Here is an 18,209-nt window from a genome sequence, read left to right on the forward strand (position 1 = left end):
AACTTCGTATCAGGATTAACATCCGCTTTCAGCTACTACCTTGACAAGACTACGATTGATCACCGAAGCCTTACCTACCCTTACGATTGACAGACATAGCTTCCCTGAAGCTATCCCCGACTACGATTACTGTTACCAGTTCCGCAGCCTCAACTTCTGCAAACTACCCCTACGACTAGCTGGCCGTAACATACTAGTCGTTTATCCCATATTTAAAAAACCCGAAAGTTAATATACGAGCGTTAGACTAAACCCTTTTATTAAGGGATATAAGAAGTAAACGAATCCGACACTCTAGAGTTTATATTAAATGCTTATAAGTATAGGATAGTGAAAGAATTATAGTTTATATAGGTTTCTAACAATATAGACTAGTCTACTTTTAAAATTAGCGATGAGTTTATATCCTTAGGGCCGTTAGTCCTATCCTCCGGTAATCCTTAAGGAGTTGTCGGGAGTTCTAAAGGTTCGTAATAGGTTCCTATATATTTTTCCTTATATCTATAGTTTTTCTATTTAATTAGGAATTCTCATGTTTCGTTCCTAACTCTATAATCGATAATTCGTTTGACTTTATACTCTAGTTAGTTTAATTTTATAACGATATAATCGTTCGTATATAAGCCTCGTAGTACTAGCTTAAATAATAAAATATAGAATATTGGGTAATATTTTATTATATCTAGAAGTCTTAGTTCGTAATTAATTAGTGAGACTCTTTTAATAATCTCGAAAGGTCTAAATTTTTTATAATCTAACTTATTACTTAGTCGTTTCGTTCTAATATTTCTATGAAGGAGATAGGCGCTATCCCCCTCTTTTAAAGTTAGTCCTTTAACCTTTATTTTATCGGTATTCTTTTTTATATATTATCGTATAAACTCGAGGTCCTAAGAGGCTTTCTTTTAGAATTCTTTAAATTTAGTTATATTGGCTATGGCTTTTACGGCCTATAGTCCCTATCGTACTTTTTTATACGCTATTAGTTAGAATTCGTAGTTTAGGTAGAACGGGGATTCTTTTATATTTTTGTTAACTATGCTATTATATATAAACTAGGCCATTAGTAATAATAAAACTTAATTATTCTAGTTGTAGTTTATATAATAATAAAGGTATATTTCGAGGATTTAATTAATCATTTCCATTTATCTATCGGTCTACGGGTAGAAAGAAGTTAATAGTTTATAGTCTATACCGAGTTACGAGATTAGAGATCTCTAAAACTTAGTAGTAAACAGCTTATCTCTATTAGAAATAATTTCCTTAAGTAGACCGTAATTAATAATAATAGTTTTAAAGAAGATATATATGTTAGAAAGGTAAATCTTTTACCTTAGTATTTGCCTTATTATTCATATTACGTAAGCATATTATATATCATATTAATCTATAAGAGCTATAGATTAATATAGATATTGATTACGTAAGCAAGATTGGTTATTTAAGCTTACGTGAGCGAAAGAAGGCACTGGAAGGTAATAGAATGCACTGGAATTTACTTGAAAGGTATTACGTATCACGATTACGCATTCACTTACGTATATGCTTATTAATTATGATATAATTAATAAGCAATGGAATATTCTAGTCGGAGGATCTTATGCCTATATAAAGGCATCTTTTTACCTACTTAGACCTTTCGTTAAGCAAGCAACTTCTCATATAGTAATCTAACTATATACTCTCTTTACATTTATCAACCTCTTTTATATACGCTTAACTACCCCTATATTTATATATTTTTGCTTCTATATGAATATTCACCATTTAATACTCTTGTATAAGAGTCTTATCACTTACCTCTTAAAGCTATGGTGCCAAAATATATTAATTCCTTTATATTACTTACTTCTTTATAAGGTACGAAGTAGGCGAACTTAATAAGTCGATCGATAATAATTAATATGCTATTATATAATTTATTCGTAAGTAGTTTTTTAGACTTTAGTAGTTTAATAATAAAGTTCCATAAGATTAAGTACTATACTTTAGGTGGTATTAAGAGTGGCTATAGCTCTCTATAGGGCTTATAAGGGCTGTTCTTACTCTTTTTATAGATATTATAATTCTTAATTACTTTAGTAATTTCTATTTGTGTGGCGGATTTATTATAATATTATCGAATTCGTTTTTATATTTTTATAATACCTTAGTGACCGTATGCCTTAATATTATAAATTTTTATAATAAGCTTAGGTGTCACAGACCCGCTGTCCTAGACCCCAACCTTGAGGTTGGTGTTGAGTAACCCGGTGGCCGGGTTACGTAAGCCTGAGGCTGGATAAAACTCTGCATCCTGTATTCTGTCGCGCATGTCCAGAAACGTAGCTCCTTGAGCTACGTCTTGTCAACAGAGCCTGTACCTGCTTAGGATAGAGCCTGCCCGTAGCAATAGATTGTCTGATCCGCCTGCCCAGCATCCACCTGCCAAACAACCTGCCTGCTACCGTGACATTAGGGGTTATTCTTTTAATCGGGCTAGTATTAACCTTCCCAGCTATTATAAGGAGTTTTGTAGTAAGTATAAGATTATTATTATTATTATATTTAAGGATAACTTATATTTCTTTAGAGACTTTAACTTTATAGTTAGGTCTTTTACTAAGAGCTTCGGCTCTACTATTTTCTAAATTCTTTTTATAAATAATTTAAAAGTTAAATTTAAAGAGGAATTTATTATATCTAACTTATTATTTATTTAGGTTTTTATTTATTATAAAGTTCGTAAGATTTTTATAATCTATATAGACCGTAATTATATATTTAGTTTTTAAAAATTATAGCTTTTATTTTTAAAAGGCTTTAATTATAGCACTAAGAGGTTAGAGGTAGGCAAAAAGGGAAAAGGTAAATAAGTTGAGGTACGAGTTGAGATAATCAGAGAATCGATTGTATTGATGGTTATTCTATGATATGGTAGGAAAGTGTAGTCTATATATAATACAAATATCACATGTAATCACATGTGGTGCTTAAGTCCGAGCATTTATTATTAAGTTTATACGGGCATATGTGCCTGCCGGCGCTTTATCATGTATATGTAAAGCGTATTTACGTTCGGGCTGTACGCGCGTACAAAGCGTTGTATCTGAGTAGATACGTACTTTGGTTGAGTGTTACGAGCAGGTCAAGGCAACCAACTGTGGCACAAAGCAAAAGCTTTGATAATGATGACTCCGTATCATTTTCCCTTGTTCTGCGTTATGTGGCTACGCGCTCACAGTGACAAGTTGCGGCGGGCGTAACATTGAGCCTCTTACTACCATGTAACTTCTTAAGTACGTAGCTCTTATAGTACTAATCAAGTATAAGTTTTAGAATTTTTAGTAAATATTTTAGTTAAGTCATAGTATAATAATAATATTAGCGGCGCCTTAGAGCGTTTTAACTCTCTTGCTAAGATAGTCTACTTCCTAGGTTTTATTCTCGAGGTATTTAATAATATTATTAAGTATTTATTATATTATAATAATATCGGAGTCGTTCTTTTTAATCTTTCTCTATAGGCCCTTATAGACCTTATAAGTAAAGCTAAGTTCTTCTTTCGAGTCTTCGGCGTTCTTTATTTCTTTATCTAGGGTTTTAATAAGCATAGGGGCCTTACCCTTAAAGTTGTTAAAAGAGGTGGACGGGGTTACTTTAAAAGACATCGTCGTTCTTACTATTAGTAGTTTCGTAAAGTTAACTTATTAAATAAGAGCAATTAAAGTATTATAGCCAGCTAGTTATAATGAGGTATATTTATATAACTTAAGGCTATAGAACTAATAATAGTATTCGTAGTCGGGAATAGCTTTAAAGAAGCTATATTTATAAGTTATAAGGTAAGGGAAGACTTCGGTAATTAATTATAATCTTATTAAGAGATTCTTAAGGAAGATAGCTAAAAGCGATTATAAGATCTAATACGAAGTTAATTACTAAAGAAGCTATGGAAAGTCTATCCTAAAGTCCAGCTCAAGTCCATCCTATATATATAAGTCCTGTTTCTAAGTATATCCTTTGCTTAATTACCATGCCTATTAGTAATCACTAAGTAGATACTAGTAAGCGCTCACTTTGCATAATCATAGTAATTACCTTATCGTATGCTTACTTTCCTTATCGTCACGTAACTTATTCTATAATTCTTCCGTTCCGTAAGGAGTCGCCTAAGTTCCTAGGTTCCATATATATCTAGTAGATAGCCGCCGTAGGCCTACGGGGCGGGCCCCTGGCTTCGTTATACATATTGGGTCGTAACACCTTGATTCTCATGGCATTATACTGTCCTAGCCGCTGTGAGCCTGTGGGGCGGGCCCTAGTCTAGTTATGCACGTTAGATTGTAATATCAAGCTCAGGTTATATTATATATATGTCCAAATAGTGCCCTTTGTAATTGTCTTGTTACTGCTCTTATTCTTGACGTAGTCCGTCGTTTATTCATACGGCACCCGTATGTGTCGAACAAGGCAGAGGATATTTAGCCTCCCGGCCAGATAGCTGGCCTCTCGGGCTGGGAACAAGAAAAACGGAGGTGGCCCTGTTACTGAACGGCGCGCCCGAACGGAGGAGAATTTGGGCCCGCACTTCCGCTTTTACGGATGAGTCAACGTCCCAGCCTTCTTCTGATAGGCCGGCCCTCATTGGCTTATCTATGGGAGAGCGGACGGGATCCCGAGTTTTCCAATGGGTATAGTCGTATGTGCTAGACGGGCACAAGCAGGCAGACCAAGTAAGTCTGTGATGAGAAGCATCGTTAGTCCAGCTTGAAGCTGTTGATCGGTCCAACTACCCATATCCAAATCTCAAAAGACCATCGAGAAGTCTCGAACGGTAGGAAGGCCCCACCCAACCCTGTCAACGGCGAAAACGGAGGAAGAAACGGTCTCGGAGGGGAACACCCAAATCCTGACTCCGTTGGTTGACGACCGGCCGGCACACACACATATACACTTCACCGGATTTATCGGCTCTCGCTCCTCGCCCCCCGGGGTTGGATAATTGTGCCAACCAGAGGAACGTCCTCCAAGGATACTGGCCTTCCGCCTGACAAATCGTATGCCAACCCTTAGAGCCGGGGAAAAGGGCTGCCACCTCCGCCACCACCACACACACCACCATCTTCGGAACCCAAGCGGCGGTTGGTTGATGGTGGTATCCGGTTGTCTCGGTGCCCTGCCCGGAGCAAAAGCATCGGGCGAATCGGATAGGCTACATGCCAAATATCGCGAGATCTTGCATCTTCTTTGACAGCCACTGCCCCAACCAACCACATGAGCGATGTGGGAAAGGAAAGCGTAGCATTTGGGATTCTGCTTGTCTCCATCAAAAAGGTAGGCGAGGCCGCGAGAGAGGGAGAGGTGGCAGGGGAGGAACCACACGAAGAATCTGCTCTGTTTCCCACCAGCTCTGCTGGCCCCGGGTTGGACGGCAACAACCGAACGAGTGACCGGTACCCTTGTCGTAGGTATGGAACACCACAGAATAACTTTCCTCTCCAACCCTTCAAAGGCGTCATCTTTGGACGGAACGGTCTATCAGACTGCAACGTTGACGAGGGGAACTGTCAGAATCCCCTCCTTCTGCGGCGCCCGGTCAATCGAAGAAGGGGGGCGTATCAGATGACAGTCTCGCAATTTGAAAATAGAAAAAACATAGGTGATTCGAAAGCCCTGGATGTGTGCCACAGCATCACGCTGAGCTGAGCGTCTTACTTTGCTGGCTCGGGCTCGAGCTGTTCGAGGTCGGTCTCCTGCATGAGGAATGCCTGGCCCATCCCAGAGTGAGCGACGCGGCCTGTTCTTAGAACGAAGCATGAAGTGGATGGCGAATATAGGGATTACGGCCGTTCGTACCCTCATATCCCCAATACCAAGGCCAGCTGCAAATGTGCTCGTTGGCTAGCGTGCGCGCAGAGAGGCGTTTTCCTCGAGCCGCAACCCACTAGTAGACTGCAGACAGGCACAAGTGCTGGGAAGAATGCCTCCCAATCCAATCGCAACGCTTGAAGCCACGTCCCCCTCACCTGCAAGCCGCAAGCACTGTCTGATCTGACCAAGTATCGGCAATCGGCTCCCTTCCTGAGAACCAATGGCGGCATTTTGGGGCAAGGCTAGGCGGGAAACGCCTGGAGACGACGGGACGTGCTGCAAACATCACCCGTCTCGGCATATGAAGCTCTTGTAAGGTCAGTGCAGGCCCCTTTCCTTACCTGACGTCCCATAGCTTTGTCGCCTCAAGGCGACCACGTTCCCTTAGAGCGTTAGGCCATCCCAGGTCGACCTGGTCTGAACATCGGTAGTGCTAACATCTGAGGGGAAGTGCTCGGAACCCTCCCGCGCCAGCCTTGTTTCAACGACGCCCTATCAAAGAGAAGCAGCGACGACGTTCACCAGGCATAGCAGACGACGAGCTGGCCCGATGGAGTTCAACGCCTTTTGCCCGCTTGGACCAGCGGCTGCCAGGAATCAGGAGCCAGGTGCAGGTAGCAAGATGCAGGACGCAGGAGGAGCAGCGTACGTGTTCGATCACGACGCCGCGGGCGGTCGTCCTGAATCAAGTCCATCATGGCAATCATGACCATGCCTGGTATGTGCGTCTGCGGGAAAGCGGGTTCGTTGTTTCGATGGATAGCCGTTTGCCTGAGGAAACTAATCATTGATAACTAGATGCGTCTGTATTAGCTTGTTCACAAAAGACATCGTGAGAGCAAGGAGTGAAGACCTAACAAAGTCTCCATAGAGGCGGTTGGTGAATGAGGGGATTGGTGAAGAAAGTCGTCAAGGGCTGGTAGGCCAGGATGCAACGTGGGAAAAACCTAGTGCGGGCTTTGCAGGGAACCGTACAAGGGTTCGACGGACCACTCGCATCTCTGGATTCTTTGGGCGGAGATCAGACGATGCGGCTGATGGAACAGAGATCGACCGCCCCTCCAGCTTGAGCTAGTGTAGTTGCCCACCGTCCACTGGCTCTAGCCTATGTGCGTCGACCATGGATGGCGTCCTGTTTGTTCTGGAAGAACGACACGTTGAAGCGCACCTAGTCTCTCGGACTGGGGGAGTCTGAGAGTGGGTGACATTGACAAGCCCACTTGATATCGTTGTAGGCGGGCCTGAATTAGAGTTCGCAACTATGTTCGGGAATTAAGGCCTCCAGCCATGATTTGCCGCCGAAGAAGGGGTTTTTGAATTTGGATTCTTGGAATGATGGACGTGGATATGGCTACCTGCCATCTGGTAACTACACCGATGTGAATGTCGGACCGTCTGTGGTTCCTTGTTGGAGGCGGGTCGTGAAGGATGGAAAACCAATGTTACGAGACAATGTGATATGACCAGCCGCGGGCCGGAACGGCATTGCTGATCAGTGCAGGTACCTAGGGCAGGCGCAGGCAGTCGCAGGCAGTCGCAGGCAGTCGATGGTCTCACCCAAGTGCTATGACAGGCGCAGTCGACGACAGTTTCGAGTGTGATTGATTCACCGACTCGTTGGCTACATGACAAGCGTGAGTGACTGATCATGTATTCCTTCCCTTGGATGATGAAAGAAAGAGCACTAGGTATGCAGGATGCAATTGCTCACCTTTTGGCAGGTCTAGTTTGGTGTGTGGTTGGGCAGGTGGCGGGGCTAATTCACCTAAACGGCATGGGAGCCGCTGCCCGTCATGCACGTCGAATGCGGCCGGTCAACGTTTTCTTGGTACCGACGTCGCGACTCGAGCCCAATGCGGTTCGCTCGTCGACGTATGCATGCATATGTACATTTATCCGCACATGAATAGTGCGGCACGTAGCGATGCTCTGCAGTGCAGCCAGGCGCCTCTGTATCGCAGCATATTTGACGCGGCATGTTCTGACATCTGCCCTCTTGTGACGTGTATATCGGTGGTTTGCTGCTGAACGGCACACACACACACACACACACACACACACACACACACAATGTCCCGTACTATGCGCATTTCAATTGCATCACGTTGTACGGGCGTAACGGGCCATGTTCGAAGCTGTTGCGACTTGCGGATAACGAAGGACATGTACGGGTTTCTGGTGAGTCTACTGTGTAGGGAGTCGCGCCGCATCGACGCATCAAATATGCAGCAACGGTGCAGAATCGGAGCGGTGACCATCAGGTAAGCTAGACGAGAAATTAACCAGAACCAAATCGAACAAGAAAAAAGAAAAAAGAAAAATTCAAGCACAATATCTGAGCGTGCCGGATTCAGTGCAGCGCAGCAGATCCGGGGGTCCCTGTTCGACAACGGACGCGGACAGGGAGTTGGATGGAAAACCAGACGAGCAAATCGCATCCATTTGCTGGCCAGCAGCCCGGATAATGGAATATGGCCGATTACAGAGTCCCCTCTGGTTTATGGGTCTCTCGGTTGGTTCGTCAGAGTCGTGTGGAGCACTGAGAGACGTTCAGTCCAAGTTCCCAACTCTCCAACCTGAAGTCTCCAATCCAATCCAGTCTCATCCCAATCCCAAACGACTTTGGGGGCTGAGAGTCGCAGGGTGCACGGAGGTTGTCGAACAGGGGCTCCTAGCTTGACGGCGGGAATCTGAGCGTCACAGTTCAAAGGGTTCACCTTCAGTTGTGAGTGCAAAAGTCTGAAGAAGGTTGAGACCGTTGGCTTGACATAGGCAGTCTTAAGCCTAAAAGTCAGCTTTGTTTATCGTCGTCTTTCGCTACCGATTGGATCCTGAGATTGAAGCTTGTGGTGAGCCCCTGCAGTGTTTGCCTCGCCGCCAAGTCTGTCTCCCGCGCCCAGCTGCACGTCTGTTCCGGCGCGGTTCGCGATTGGATTGTGAGCTGGTTGACAGGTGCAGCAAGTGTGTGGATGAGATTGACTCGAGTAAGTATCAAGCTCTGCTCACTAGCATGACATGCCATCGAATTCCATGCCCAGGAAGCCGATTCAAGGACGGATATCCGTACTGATACCCGAGAACGAGTCTGACTTTGCCGGCGGGATCCGAGTAAGACGGCTACAGGCTGCGAAAAGCCGACAACGGCGGCTCATCTCGACAAAATTTGGACTTATCTCAGGCCCCGGGGGAGAGTCGCATGCGCGGTTGGATGTCTCCTGGCCTGGCTAAAAAATAAGACAGGGACAGGTGGTGAAAGTAACCGGGCGTCGTCTCTGGAACCTCAACGCAGCAGCGTATCTCGGCAACTGTCAAGCTGATCTCATTTCGCGTCATCCGAAGCCGTGACAGCTGGGTGGTTGGGAGTGAAGGACGAGAGAGAACGTTGTTCAAGTCCCTACTCCATAGTTGGAGAAAGTTTAGGGCAGCCAGCCACGATGGGTTTCTCCATTATCCATGTGCCAACACGTTCCGAACGGTAAGTTCCATTGCTTGCCAGTTCTTCGGGACCGTGGGAAATGACGATGAGATGGGTAGGCGCAGCAGGGTAACATTGTCTGCAAAAAGTTGGGATCCATTTCCCGCACGAGAGCGAGAGTCGACCAGGCTCAAGGGATGTGAGTGTGACTGTGACTGTGTAGAGTGGTCCATAGTGTATCCGTACTGTCTGGCTCGATCCACGTCCATCAAACCACAACCCAGGTTCCATTATGCTGGGAACCTAAGTGGTGGGGGAGCGGTACTGTGCTGCATCTGGGATCGTGGTTCCATCCGGAGGGAAAAAGCGGAAGATTTCTTGTCTTGACGAGAGACGGGAGGAGACGACAGTCCCAACGACAGGGAAGCGGTGCCTTTCGGGTTAGAGGAGCGAGTGGAGTGGGAAGACCCGTGTGTGGTCCCGCTGGATGCTGGTGCTGTATATCCGTACGAAGTGCGGTTCTCGGTAAGGTATGCTCTTGTTCAGAATTTATGTCGCGTATTGTGTATCTGCCACCAGGACAGGCGGGAAATGGGCGCAATGCATGGGACATATGCAGAATTTGAGGTATGGAAAGAACTCAAGGTGAAGAGGCAGGTACACAACACAGCGAGGCACATCCTTCAGGCAGGGCAGGCACGTATTTTGCGGAGTACCTATGTACTTATCGGATAACTGTCTGTATGCATCTAGACGGCAGCGATCTTCGGTTTACTTCAACCCCCGCATTGACCAGGGGGCCCTCTTCTAGACCCTCCTGGGATCCTCCCATGTTGCTTGAATCTGCGTTTCCCTTTTGGGACATTCTTGCGAAACGTCCCTTGACCTCCTCTTTCTCTCCTCATCCCATCCACGTCCCTTTCCTCACACTTCTCACCTCACCTTGTATCTCGCTCATTACACCTGTCCTGTCTTCAACTTTTCTCTCACAAACCAAACGAACGCCGTGACAGCTTTTCTCAGACAGGACATGCAACTTGTACCCTCTCGAGTTTCTACTAGCTCCATTCCACCAATTCAAGCCCCCCCCCCCGTCCCATGATCCATCTTGGTCTCCTCCTTCTCTGGAGTCTGACCTACACGGCCTCCCCCGAGTCCTTTCTTACCTGCCCCTTTCTCTGTTGCCATGTCGTTCATATCTCTCCCCTGCACTTGTACCCAAGGTACAAGGGGCCCTCGTCTCTGGGCGGATCAACTGAATTGAAACATGTTCTATTATCCACTCAGTCTTCTTTCTGCCCGGGGCCCTCAGGATTGACTATCCAATCCTTACCTGCTTCCCTTCCGCGCTGCTAGTAATCGCAGCAGGTACCTTACCCTCGCCTTCGTGGCTTGACACACGCAAGTGTCTCCAAAAGGTAGCTCTGTGAGTGTGGGTGTGAGGTGTGAGGTGTGTGCCAGGTACTCGCGCGAGTATTCTCCTTCCAGCTTGTCTCTCTGCTTTCCTCAGTCAGCTGGAGCTGTTACGGATGGTAGTTGATACAATGGCTGGCCTGTCTCAGCTTTCCTTTCCAAACCTGTCCCGTCCTGTTTTGGCGCTTCGAATGTTAGCCTTGAAAAGTCTCTTCCCTCCACCCTTCTAGTCTGTCCTTCCCCATCCCTCATCCGCTCTTCTTCCCGTGCCCTTGGCCTTATCCTGTTTAATCATTGCCTGGGCGTCTCTCGTTCTTATTTTTATTCTTGTCTGCCCATTTCCCCATTTATCATCTACTTGGCCCGGGGGGCTACTAGTATTATCTCACTTTGCCCTTGCCTTGCTTTGCCCTGCTGTCAGCATCATATCTGAGTTGACCGGTCCGCGTCGGGCCAATATTGCGGCTCCATTCTCGTGGGTTTCCCCCATACTATTTCAAAGCCAAGGTACATTGTACCGTACGTACACCTCGACACATCGGCCCCATACACGCACATACGGATACCCATACACATACATACACATTTACACATGCGTACATACGTACCAAGCAAGCATCCTTCTGCACCTCACCTTGTCTTCGTCTTGCAGACGGCTTCTGCGAGTTAATGTAGATGGCCCCCCGTTGACCCCATCGAATCCCCATCCAGCCCATCCCGGCCCTCGATCCGACCACTCTCCTCCACGGGTACCTCCTCATCTTCACTACGCCATCTCCTCCTCGTTGTCGGCGTTCCTCTAGTCGCTTCCGTTCCGCAGTCGCCACACGGCTAGCTAGCTGCTGCTGGCTTACTTTGGGTCATCTAACTGTACCCGCTCGTGACATTGTCCGCATACAGATTAGCCCCGTCTGTCAACTGGCGGATCATGACTTCGGACCATCCTAGCTCTCTTCAACAGGACAACACCTTCGAACTTGATGGAACCGTTGATAAGACCCTTACTTCCCCCCCTCTGTGCCAGCCACGAGGTCTCTTCACCTGCTACCTTTCCTCGACACCTCTCCCCTCCCCTGACTTACTCTTGCTTCTGCATGTGGAAGTGCCAAATGTCGGCGAATGGCTACCGCGTCCTCCCTCCGTGCAGCGCCACAGAAATGGTCTCTGAATGACCTCAGCTCCGAGCTGCTGGCTCTCATCTTTGAGCAGGTAGGTTTCTTGGTGCGGTTGCCAAAGCTTCATTGGCTACGTCAATTCTCTTAACCGGCAGTTGCTTACGAATATCTTCCAGCTCCGAGAAATAGACGAGCGCGCCCTTGCTACTGTGCGGTGCTTGTCTAGACGCTTTGAGGCTATCGCAACTCCGGTCACCTATCGCACGATTTGCCTCAACGAGCGCATTGTTGCCCCAGATGCCGAATCGCGGTATCCTAATCTCTTGCGCAATGTGTCGTCCTACACCAATCACGTCGTCACACGGAGCGATCTTGACCCTGACGGCATTCGGCGGGTACTGGACAGGGTCCAGAGGCTAAAGACTGTGCGGTATGCTACCATTGGTATTCGCAGATTTTGGAAGCAATTTGCTGACGATGCTTCTAGGTGGCACTATGTCGATGCTGAATTCCGATCAGGACGACTCTGGCTCCCGTCAGACGTGCTCAACCCCCAGCAGACACGATTTAACGGCACGAAACTGTTCGTCGAGGACTTGCCCCTGCGAGAATTCGAGGGACAACTACGAGACACCTACGTCCGAGCGATTCCCACAGACCTTCTTGTCTCGCTCAAGCTTGCGAGCCCCGCCCCGCCGCTCACGACACGATTGAATTCCCTAAAACAGCTGCTCCTGCTCTCCCGCCGCCTAGAGATATTCCATTACGAAGACCGTGGGCAGGGAACGAACTTCAAGTTTGCCCAAGGAGAGCGCATGCCCCCGCTGAAAGATTTAGCCCTCAAGTCTTACGACTGGAACCATTCGAGGGAGGACACCCGTGCCCACTGGGACTTTTCTCAGCTCGAGTCGCTCGATCTGAAATACGTGCCCGTCTTCAACTTCCTGTCGACTGTGAATTTCAATGACTTGGCGGGCTTACGACAACTACACTGCGAAGACTTCAGTGCCCACCTAGTTGACAAACGAGACGAAGCAACGGGCGGGTTGTACCTACTAGTGGCTAATCACATTCGGGCTTTGCAGACCCTTAATGTGACGTGCCATGTCCGTCTTTTCCCGCTGGATGGCATTTTGAGACATGGCGAATCTCTACAGGTGCTCAAGTTCCGTGATCATATGGGCTTCGGAGAGGAGGACCGACGGTGCCCAACGCTCTGGGGCGAGGATATCGCAATTTTGGCGCATGGTCTCCCACATGTGCACACGCTGGAGCTGGATATGGACGTGGCCATGTGCGACCCGACAGAGTTCCTCCGCGCCCTGTGCAGTTTCCGCAGCCTTCAAACAGTTACACTACACGTCCAGACCGTTCTCCACGCCCTCGAGGTTGTTCATCCAGGGATGGACCGCGACTACGACGCGGCCTTACGCACTTTCCAGTTTCTGCTACGAGAGAAGCAGCTCGCAACGCCCGACGTACCCTGGAAGCAAATCACGATTAATGTAGGCGGATGGCGCAAGGTTATGGTCCGTCGCTTCAGCGCCGCCTGGCGTCGCCAGAATGAAAACGGCGTGTATGCCGAGCGGTGTTTTGTGCTAGAGAAGACTGAGAACGGACAAATGTCATACCGAGAAGAGATGAGCATCGAAGGCCGCTCAGCAACACCGACGCCCGATCCTCCGACACCGAATATGGACACCGAATACGACTAATAAGGGCGAGAAAGGTGCTACGGACCACGTTCGCGTTGCGAGGAACGAGAGCAAAAGACATACAGAGAGAACGCATGAGATACCAGGAGGGACAAAAAGATTACAGCAGGAAGGCAGAAAAACTACTGGAGGCACTAGCATATAGATGGAGGAGACTGACGACGTCAGCACTCTAATCTTAATGATACCAACGATGTTATGACCATGCATCACTCGCAGCCATCCCATCGCATCACAAGTGCATGTTCCTGCAGTTTCTTGCAGATGGTTTTCTGTATTCGCCATGGCTCCAAACCGTGGGATGTGCGTGCGTACTTGAATTGAATCCTGGATCGGGTATCCAGAACGCAGACGCACCGCTCAGCCGAGCCACATACGGCAACAGAGTTCATCACTCGTGACGTGTCAGGACCCCTTCCCCTCCACCCCCCATCCCCATCACCCTCTCACCCCAGGAATAGTAACCCATCTCCAATCGGGTATCGTTCGCGACTTGGCCCTGTGAAGCACGGGGCAGCTGGGTGAACCCGCGTGGCCAAAAGCGGGGGGGTGAGTGAGTCGCTGGAGAGTGAAGTCGGGGCTTGACGGACGTTTTTGAATGAAAATTGCGAGCGATTGTGGATGGGGGGCATAGAGTATTCAAGCTAGTGGTATCCGGAGATGAGGGAGGGGGGTTTGATGAAAGAAAGCCGAGAGACATTATCACTTGTCGGGTGTTTGCATCGCGGTTCGTCTGGCGGGAGGACGCTCATCGAAGCAGGGAACCAGCGTTCTGCATCGCGGGGTTGGCTTCCAGTCTTCCGTACGTCTGGACGCTTGAAGAAGGGACACCAGAAAGCGGCCTCACAGAGTGGTTCAAATGAGGATGAGAAGCCGGCGGATGTGTAAATACCACAGTGCTACTCAATGGCATCCCATCGATCCCCATGATGCAGATTCTCAATTGAACAGACCTGGGACACATCTCTCAATCGCACCCGCTCATTTCCCCCCGGGCCTCTTGGCCAAAGGTAAGCATGGGCAAACCCGAGATTACACCCTCCTTTCGGGGTCGCCAGGGGTTTGCGGGAGGGTCGGGTAGGTCCTCCCCCACCCCGGCCCTCCCCCCGTTCCGCTCCGTTTCCCCGCAATTCTCGCGTAGCATCACACCGAATGAGCCCCAGTCCCGGTGAAGCTGTCAGGTGAACTCTATCTCACCGATGCACAGACCATGTCTCTTCACCTCGGTAAGAGACGCAAGATCGCGACCTCACCTTGCACCACACCTTGCTCACACCGAGAGGGGAGAGACAGAAGAGGAGACGTGGGCAGAAAAAACCAATGATTAAATTTGAAGATTCCAGTAGATTATTTGAGTCTTGGAGATGTGCGGTACGTGTTTCATCTTTGTCCTCCGAGGCTGCGGTGGTTGCTATGCTCCTAATAACGCTGAATGTGTTACGGGTAAAACACAATTTTGTTAGCAGGCATGAAGCTATCTTGAAGAGGGGTGGGCTAGTATGAATGTTAAAATTCCTCTAGTGACTCTGATCGGGCAAATTAGTTCACGTACAGTCACTTTAAGTCTTTGGGCTGACTGAAATCCATCGACCCCCCGAATCCTGTGCGAGAATCCTGGAACCAAGGAAGTGTGAATACACTTATGTCTCAAAGAATTTGAAGCCATGTTCCGCAGGTAGAATATCAGATCATCCCGAATTCCGCACTGGGACTCTCCGAGACCTTCCTGCTCAGCTCTGTCGGCGCTTTAGCTCGTTCTTTCGTATCATGGTTCTCGAGATCCAGCAGCCGCTTTGCGCACCATTGGACTTTAGCAGAGTGGGAATGAAATTGCTACTGGCAAGAGGATTTAACCACGGTCTCGCTTGAGAGGCACTATGGGCGGTCGCAAATGTCTGTGGAAAGGAGTAGAAATATAGTAGCAAACATCCCAAAAACCTACCTCGCTGTTGTGGTAATCGAGCCGTCGGCTGATTGATCATGAACGAAACCAGTACGCTCAATAATAGTGCAGGCCTAATTTGCCAAGAAATCTTTTGCAAATACGTCGGACGCAGCCTTGCATAGTTCGTCCGGCCAAGATTCTGAGGAGCATCATGGTTTGACCAGATCCAGCAGAGAAATCACCCTAGGTCCCCAAAGTGGATGCTATTCTCGAGTCCGCCAAGGCTGCGTTGGAACCGCGGAAGAGCTCCCTGCGCTTACACAAGCACTCGCTCGTTTGAATTCCAGTTTCTATCTGTGTCTCTGGCCAGTCATGCCTCTTGTCCGTCGATCGAGGGTCTGTACCAAAAGCATCGTCATCAAAGAGTGATTGTATCGAAAGCCTCGCAAGACCATGGCTCCACACCGTGTGAAGCTACCAGGTCCTGTGACAGATTGATGGTCAAACATGGCTATCGCCGTCCGAAATCATATGTGGCGAGACATCGCGTGCCTTTGGGAAATCGGCCAAGGCCGGAAGCTTCCTGGGCTGGCTGAAATCGTCTCCGTGTCTTACATTCCAAGGGGGGTGTTCGAGTGGAAGTACGCACGCCACCGGGCCGTCTGCGTAGAGGAACGAAACATGATTCCCGGGAATCTGGTCGAGTGGTTGACTAGCTTCCGCCAGGGGTACACCAGAATGAATAGTAAGACATGTTCCAGCCGCGCCGCCCTCGCTTAGCCCTCTGGAGTGTATTCGAGCCCGGATGGTCCCGCGGATAAAATGCCTTCGTATTTTCCGCTGTGCGATTTCGTGCAACGCTTGGCTGGGCGAGAACTCTGTTTTCGCCGTCAGTACAAGCAACCCTAACCCTGAGAGGTACGACGAAAAAGGTGGATGGAGAAGGGTGAATGACGAATCTCGAGGCTCTCCCACAGCAAAGCCTCAATCCGATTACTTTTGTTCTCTGCAGTTCCCCCACCTCTACACACACACCCTTGTGCCGCAAATCCACGAGGCAGTAGGTCAAGACTGGAGACCGAGACCGCAACTGGAGACCGAGACCGCAACTGGATTAGCAAACCATGGGATGCTTTGGGCTGGCTGAGCGCGGATCTGGCCCGTCCCGAATCTTCTTTCTCCTCCGCAGACTGCGCGGATGGCGTGGAATGTATGCGGCCATGACACCTCGATAGGCCCCCAAGGGTTCTAGGTACAGGCCAGGTCTTGGCCAAGCGTAATTACTCGGATTGCTAGGGCCCGGCAGGTCGGGTCGCGGAACGGCAGGAAGATTTCGCAAGACTCGGATGGCTGACCTAGCCAGCAGGGTGCTCCGGCTCCCTCAGCTGACTTGAGACGGTTGACAGCCTGACGGTAGTTGGTAGGTCTCTCCTTGGAATGTTGGCGCTGAAGTTATTGTTCCCTGGTAGCTTCTCGGAGTCACCTGCCATCATGTTTGGTTTTGGGGATGCGGTAGGCCGACAGATTCGATGAAGGCATGAGTCTACTACTCGTCGTGTTCTCGATTCGCTTTTGTTCAAGGATAGAATGAGGTTTTGTCGAATTGTGAACAAAAGTTTGACGTTTCGGTAGGAATGACAAACAATGAATGGAGGTCAATTGAGATCGGCAAACGTTCCCTGGCAACCTGACGAGAGGCATTCAAGGGAGGTCAGGCCATGGCTAACGGTGACGGGGTAGATTGATGGGGAGGGAGAGACATTTTGGCTGCCTGTCTCTTCTTTCCGTCTGTTTGCAGCTGCACAAACGTCCCGTCGGTGCTGCATCGATTTGACTCAGTTCGTATATACGTGCGGGTATGCTTCCCGGTCGATACGGATAAATGCAGAGACATGCGTGTAGCGACATCAGACAGGTTGTCTCAAATGTCAGCGCCGTCAGTTGTCTCTCTCTAAACCTGTTGTCTATTTGGAGACTTGTAAGCTGATGGGATGCGATCAAGGGACGAAGCAGGACCTTCTTGTCGGGCTCTTGTTGTACCAGGCCTGAGGAATGTTCGACTGGCCATTGAAGTATGTCGGTGCCCACTCAAGGCTTCAGCTCGAATTACGCTGACGAAGATTCGTGTAGAACAGAAGCTCGCCCTAAAGAGGGGCCTTGACGCGTTTGAATACCAACGTCATGTTGATGTCAGGGATAGGTCGAGTTGGAAACAACACCACACTCCACTCCAGACGATACCACAAGACGAAAACAACACTGGTAATAGTTGTACAATGATTGTTTCTGCTCCCAGCACAGGATGGGTGAAATCAAGAGTATGCAGTGGGCTATCTGCACACCGAAACAAAAAGCTTGAAGATACTACTCGTCACGAGTCGAGCACCAAGGTTTGTTTCTCGTCGCATAAACTAATAGAAAGATGCAGTGCCACGAGCTCAGCGCAGTTGACTTTCCGTTCCCAGCCAGCACATTGACCTGCTTTTGCCTTAGAACTGTTGTACTATTACCAGCTTTCCCATTCCTCGGTAGTCCTTGCTCTCCCGCCTTCCTCCACGGCCGTTCATCTGTTTCGTCCTCAACCCGGCGCGCCCCAAACGTTCGTACTTTCCACAACGACACGCCATTCAGCCGGTTCGGGAAAGCCTCAATGTACATCTTACCTTTGCGCAGCACGGGAAGGGCAGGCTGGGAAACCAGTCAAAGTCAGGTACGCAACAGCGTCGCCGTTTTCGGTCAGCAAGCCGTGTCCTAAGTCTCCCCTCACACCCCCTTTCCACGTTCCCGCTCTACCGTCATCTTTCTGGTAC

At 48.6% G+C, this 18,209-nt stretch overlaps 3 protein-coding genes across 3 annotated transcripts; 1 reads left to right on the top strand and 2 right to left on the bottom strand.

Annotated features, from left to right (window-relative positions):
- Positions 1-4,842: 4,842 nt before the first annotated feature.
- Positions 4,843-5,673, bottom strand: BDP81DRAFT_131076 (uncharacterized protein). The gene has a single exon (XM_060581743.1). It carries the CDS (start codon positions 5,502-5,504, stop codon positions 5,055-5,057), a length of 450 nt encoding a protein of 149 aa, XP_060449905.1. The 5' UTR covers positions 5,505-5,673; the 3' UTR covers positions 4,843-5,054.
- A 6,130-nt stretch (positions 5,674-11,803) lies between these two features.
- BDP81DRAFT_310507 (F-box domain-containing protein) lies at positions 11,804-13,514 on the top strand (the record flags this gene model as incomplete). Its single annotated transcript, XM_060583642.1, has 3 exons — positions 11,804-11,893; positions 11,976-12,229; positions 12,287-13,514. 3 exons carry the CDS (start codon positions 11,804-11,806, stop codon positions 13,512-13,514), a joined length of 1,572 nt encoding a protein of 523 aa, XP_060449906.1.
- Positions 13,515-14,833: 1,319 nt separating this feature from the next.
- Positions 14,834-15,548, bottom strand: BDP81DRAFT_418557 (uncharacterized protein). Its single transcript, XM_060589705.1, has 2 exons — positions 15,067-15,548; positions 14,834-14,942 (listed from the first exon to the last, which is right to left on the bottom strand). The coding sequence occupies exon 1, from the start codon at positions 15,494-15,496 to the stop codon at positions 15,245-15,247; it is 252 nt and encodes an 83-aa protein (XP_060449907.1). The 5' UTR covers positions 15,497-15,548; the 3' UTR covers positions 14,834-14,942; positions 15,067-15,244.
- Between the last annotated feature and the right edge of the window lie 2,661 nt (positions 15,549-18,209).

This window comes from Colletotrichum phormii, assembly GCF_030913505.1.
Source record: "Colletotrichum phormii strain CBS 102054 chromosome Unknown BDP81scaffold_3, whole genome shotgun sequence".
In the NCBI taxonomy this organism is placed as follows: domain Eukaryota; kingdom Fungi; phylum Ascomycota; class Sordariomycetes; order Glomerellales; family Glomerellaceae; genus Colletotrichum; species Colletotrichum phormii.

Bases quoted from the DNA above. Each gene is read 5' to 3' on its own strand.
- BDP81DRAFT_131076 (XM_060581743.1), bottom strand. From the start codon at position 5,504: ATGACGCCTTTGAAGGGTTGGAGAGGAAAGTTATTCTGTGGTGTTCCA.
- BDP81DRAFT_418557 (XM_060589705.1), bottom strand. From the start codon at position 15,496: ATGATCAATCAGCCGACGGCTCGATTACCACAACAGCGAGGTAGGTTT.